Source organism: Octopus sinensis, linkage group LG11 (assembly GCF_006345805.1).
Source record: "Octopus sinensis linkage group LG11, ASM634580v1, whole genome shotgun sequence".
Lineage (NCBI taxonomy): Eukaryota > Metazoa > Mollusca > Cephalopoda > Octopoda > Octopodidae > Octopus > Octopus sinensis.
The window spans coordinates 65,523,551-65,529,550 of NC_043007.1; the positions used below are offsets into that span (position 1 = coordinate 65,523,551).

The window sequence follows — 6,000 nt, forward strand, 5'->3', positions numbered from 1 at the left end:
ATTTCTCTTCAAAACATCCATCACTATCATTATCCCTCTCTCCTCTGTGGTTCATTGTTTGTCTTTCTCTTTCTTTCTTTCTTTCAGCAATAGTCTTAGCCACAGAATCTTTCTCCTTTTCATTCTCTTCAGTTTACTCATCATTCTTTACCCATGTGTCACATTAATCATAACCTTTCTCACACACGCAACACACCTTTCCCTCTAGTGTCAATGACACTTGCTTCCTTATTAGCATGCCACCCAATTTTGGAAACCTCTTGCAGGTTCATCTCCTTAAAACCATTGTTCCCAAGTCCAGTTTGTCATCTCCATTCAATGGTTCTCTTAATTAGAAAAATGTTTCCACATTTACCAACACTCCATTTCCATGGTTCAACCCAGCAACCTCTCCATCTGCAACTTCCTCTATATACACATAAATGTAGCTGCCCCAGTGGTACATGTAGCAGTTAATGTGTTAATTCAAAACATGTGAATAAATAAGCCTTACATTTAACAGAATAATCTGAAGGATTAAATGCGAAAGAGTTAATCTTGCTTGATTTCTTTTACAGTATTGTTGAGAAAGAATGCGATGATAATCAGAAAGAAAATCTAAAGTTGTCTACTGTTACATATCACATGGATACTGAACTCAGTCAGCAAAATGAACTCCAGTTAGACAAACCTGGTATTTGTTTTTATATAGTTAAAAATTTTTTTTTTACATTCCTGTCATTCACCTTAGTTATTTTTTTTCTTTGATTTCTGTCTCTATCCAAAGCTCATATTTTTTTAGCAATGAATTAACTGATACTTATAACCTTTTTTGTGAAGGGTTTTTACAAACTCTTAAATATGAATATCCTGAGTTGGTTGTATAGAAAGCATCCTGTGTAAAAAAAACCAACTTTTTAATGGATCAAACAAATTAGCTAGTTAGAAAATCTCTATAAGAGATGAAAGCAGTAATTATACTGAGAAGTAATGTTTCTTTCTTCTTCAACACGGCTGTTCCGCAGGAACTGGCATTACTACTGTTTTAACCCCAGGAGGCTGCCTCCTCCAGCTGGTTATTTGATGCAGCCTAGGGTTAAAATGGTAGTAACAATGATTCTTATAAGGTAAACAGTGTGTCATGTTCTGTGTATATGTTGTCCCCCATAGAAATAAAATAAAAAAATTGCAGGATGCCATGTGCAGTTACCAATAAATGTCCATAATATGGTGTAGAGTTGTTAATCTGGAGCAGGGATTCCCAAAGTGTGTTCTGCAAAACCCCAGGGGTTCCGTGTTTTTAAAATTAATGTTGAAGGAATCCGCGGCTAAAAAAGTTTGGGAACCACTGACCTCGTGATTAACTAAATGTTTTTTGGTTTACCAAAGTCATGCCTCTGTACGGATTCATACAGCGGTGTTTGCTGTTGTTTGGTGATAGTGCTGTCTGTGAAATGCATTTCTCACCATGCAAACAGATGAATGTATGATGCATGTGTTTATTGTATTTGGAGATGAGGAAAATATAAAGGTCACATGGGAACCACTGATCTAGTGATTAATGTTTTTAGGCTTACCAAAGTCATGCCTTTGTATGAATTCAGACAGTGGCATTTGCCAGTGTTTGTCAATAGTGCTGTTTGTGAAACCCCTTTTCTCACCTTGTACATGAGTGTATGACACATGTGTTTATTGTGCTTGAAGGTGTATGCAGGCTTGCAGCATATCCTTTGCATACATTTTAGTAATGGTGATATAGCACCATTCAACACTTGTGTAGTGCTCCCTATATCATGGTTATTACTTTAAGCACTGAGGATTCCATTATAAGCACCAAGTATTCCAACTATAAAGCAAGCTAGAGTAAGGTAGCCACAGAATTTTGTAACAGTATTATTTCTACGTACAGAATTAAATGATACCTTGACCCACAAATATCCTGTTGTCTGTGAAATACTTGGGTTTATGGAAAATTCCCAGTTTTTAGGCCAAAAATAGGGGATTGACTTTTACATGAAATCGACTATTACTCGAGTATATGCAGTGCATATGTGTGTGTGTGTATATAACACATGATCACGTGACTAACCAGACTCAGATATTATTACATATCACTGGTCTCAATGCGATTTGCATCGTTTAAGCTTTTGAATGATGCCACCCTGCTGGCTAGGTGCGCAGGCCAACATTCTCGCCTAATTGAAAGGGAGACTGGTGCAGCATGAATTGAATTGTTTTGCTCAAGAACACAATGTGCCACCCAGTTGGAATTGAACCCACGGTCTAGTGATCATGAGTGCAACACCCTAAGCACAGCCATGCGTCTTCACACACACACACATACACACACACACACACATATATATATAACAGGAAGCTTTATGAAAATAAACAAAAGACGAAGGCAGGTGGAGTACAAACAAACAATTGTATTAGTATGGCGCTCAGGAATATAAATAAAACAAGTCTTTTACGTTTCAAGCCTACGCTCTACAACAGAAAGATACACAGAAAAGAAACAAGGAGAGAAAAAAAATGCGTGCAGAAGCTAGCGAATCAACATGGCGATATATATATATATACATATATATATATATATATATATACACACACACACACACACACACACACATATACACACTAAATGTTGATATTCTGCTTGTCACTGTTTGAATGATGCATTGTTGATGTTTACATTCTTTGCCAACATCACAACCCTTTGCTCTATGCTTTCAAAGAGATGTTTATATAAAAAGATCCCTTATTTGAAAAATGGTTAAGGTTTGCTGAATGGAAGAGCAACCAACCATAGAAGCCTACCTCAAAATTACTTCCCTTCTTAACCATGCTAGAATGGGAAAATGTTCCTTAAACAGACAAATGCATATATTTGATTATAGGAAGAACATGATGTAGGTTTCTATGGCAATTTGGGACTAAGAATTGATGTACCTATTATGCATGGGTTTCTACACAATTTATTTATTGCAGGTTCCAAACTGATGGCTCTCAAGAACCACCTGGTAAAGCAGATTTGGATAAAACGAGGAGAAAATAGAAAGAAGCGCTGTGATCTGTATAAGTTAGATAATGAAGAGGTTTATGATAACCTGAAGGATGATGAGGAAGAAGCTGAACTGACAGACGGTTCTGATTCTGTAGACTCTGAAACTGAAGACAAAGGAGAAGAGGAAGAAGGGGATGAAGAATATGATGATGATGAAGAAGAAGAAATGCTAAGTTACAAAGAAAAGCGGAAACCAGTGTGTACAAATTTTCTTTTTTCTTTTTCTACTCTTTTTGTTCCCTGTTATCCTTGGTTGAGCAGATCTAAGATCAAAGGTGTTTCACTTGCAACAATCGCTACCTTGTATATATGCCTCGGACTGCATTGTATCTAATACATCATGTTCCACTTCTTATAGTGGGGAATGATTTTGATGGAGATTTGGCAGCTATTTCGAGCTGGTAGAGGATCTTCTTTTAGGAAAGAAGTTAGAACAAGTGAATTCACATGACCTTGTGGTTAGTGTCTTGGAATTGTGAACATGGGGCCATTGGTTCAATTCCTTGACTGAGCTGAGCATTGTGTCCTTGTGTAAGGCACATTATTTCAAGACATTCTAGTCTGCTCCACTGAAATGCATACAAACCAAGTTCTAGTGCATCTCTCTCTCTCCAGCTGTCATATTGAGGATCAAGATGGTATCTATGATGGCTCATAACTATATAGACACAATTGCAAGTAATATCTGCATGTTTTTATAGGACCATCAATTTCTTTGGAAATTGAATACAGCTATCTCTTATTATTGTCATTTTAATGTCCACTTTTCCATGCTTGCATGTGTTGGATGGAATTTGTGTGCTTTTCCTGTTGCTGAACGTCACCCATTTTGAAGTAAGGTAATATTTCCCCATGACCAGACAATTTTTCATGCAAGATTGGAAATGGACACTGCCTGCATGATGGTGACATTTGTTTACAACTATCACTTGATGTCAAGGCAAGGAGACAGTTATACACACACACACACACACACACACATGTATGGTAGGTTTCTTTCAATTTCCCTCTACCAAATCCATTCTCAAGGCTTTGGTCAGAAATATTGAATTCTTGAAAACCTTGCTGTAGTGTGGAGTTCATCATCATCATTTAATGTCCATTGTCTATGCTGGCATGGGTTGGACAGTTTGACCAGACTTGGCTAGCTGGAGAGCTGCACCAGACTCCAGTCTGATTTGGCATGGTTTTTATGGCTGGATACCCTTCCTAACACCAACCACTTTACAGAGTGTGCTGGGTGCTTTTATGTGGTGCTGCATGGGTGCTTCTATGTGGTATCACATGGGTGCTTTTAACAGCATATTTTCCCGGTGATTCTGTTTGTTGACTTCCATGAGCAAGACACTTTATTCCACATAGTTCCAGTCCCTTCATCAGGCAAAAATGAGTAGTACTTGAATTTCAAAGGGCCTACCTTGTCACATTCTGTATCATGCTGAATCTCCCTGAGAACTACATTAAAGGTATGTGTGTCTTTGGAGTACTCAGCCAGTTGCACATGAATTTCATGAGCAGGCTTTCTGTTGACCAAATCAACTGGAACCCCTTGTCGTTTTGTAACCATAGGAGTACCAGCTTAGGTACATTTTTGAATTTGGAATGCCTTGGTGGATGATTGAACAAGTATCATACAAAAAGAGTTTGGGTGAGTGTTTCCTACTAAAGCCCCTGGATTGGTCATAGCCTTGTGAGTAAATCTACTAGAGTAAACTGAAAGAAGCTCATCAAATACATTTGTATGTGTTTCTGTGTATGTTTACATTTGTGATATACAAAAGTTGGTTACCATGAGCAGTATTATTCTTACTTATCTTGTCAACAAATCATTCAGTCACTTTGCACCTCCAGATATGAAATAAGATGTCCTTTACTTGAAAAACAGGTAAGGGTTAACAACAGGAAGAGTATCCAGCTGCAAAACAATGCTACAATAATATATTCATCCAACCCATACTTGCATGAAAAAACATGGAAAAGTAACGAAGGATATTTAATTTTTTTTTTTTTTTTTTTTTTTCTTTTTAGAAAAATGCCTTTGTTGATGAAGAAGCTGAAGAAGAAGATGACTATGAAGGAGAAGATGAAGATGATGACGATGATGAAGAAGGTGACAGGGAGCAGTTTGAAAAAGAACCGAAAATCAAAAACAACAACGATAATGATAGTGCTGATGACAGTTTTGACTTCAATCTTGACCAGTCTGATGAGGATTCTGATGGTCAGTTTGTTTTTTGTTTTTTTTTTGCTTTTGCACTGCCTTTTTTTTATTAATATTTTTAATATATTGCATTGACTCCCATATGCCTCTTCTTTATTGTTTAGTTCCAGATCATTCATCTAGAAGATCTATAATTAAAAGGCATCACAGCCTTGACCCTACCACCTTTCATATCTAGAACAAACTTATCTGATGTATCGTCTTATTTTAATGATGGTAAAAAGAGGATTTAGCTTCTATTTCTAGGAGGTTAATTGGCGACATACAAGCTTGGTGTTAATATTGGAAATGTTAAACAGTTGTTCTAAATGTGGTTAAATGATTTTCATTTGGTCTCGTTACAGTACCAATTAGCCAAAACCTAAGTAAAAAGAGAAAAGCTCGACTTGAAGAAGATGATGATGATAATGATGATGATGCTGATGAGAAAACGAACATCATGAATGACCATTTTGTTATAAAGAAGCCTAATGGTAAGTTTTATATCTTTTTAGTACTTGTGTTTGATATAGTATTTGTACCTCCCATTTTCCTCTTTATACCTCTGTGCGTGTGTGTATACATATATATATGTGTGTGTGTGTGTATATATATATATATATATATAGGTAGTATAAAAAACGTTCCCGGACTAGTTCTGTAGTGTGTCAACAGATGGCGGCACATGGTTGTATGCACAGTGAGAACTAGCAGTGACCTTCATGAAGTAGTCTGCTGAGTGACATTGCTGTGT

At 36.9% G+C, this 6,000-nt stretch overlaps 1 protein-coding gene across 1 annotated transcript in view; it reads left to right on the plus strand.

Moving 5' to 3' along the window:
* LOC115217680 (claspin-like) overlaps window positions 1-6,000 on the plus strand; it is a 74,787-nt gene that overhangs the window by 24,260 nt on the left and 44,527 nt on the right. Inside the window, exons 11-14 of the mRNA XM_029787431.2 lie at window positions 558-673; window positions 2,971-3,242; window positions 5,075-5,267; window positions 5,612-5,740. Coding sequence (XP_029643291.1) covers window positions 558-673; window positions 2,971-3,242; window positions 5,075-5,267; window positions 5,612-5,740 — 710 coding nt within the window. The remainder of the gene's footprint in view (window positions 1-557; window positions 674-2,970; window positions 3,243-5,074; window positions 5,268-5,611; window positions 5,741-6,000) is intronic.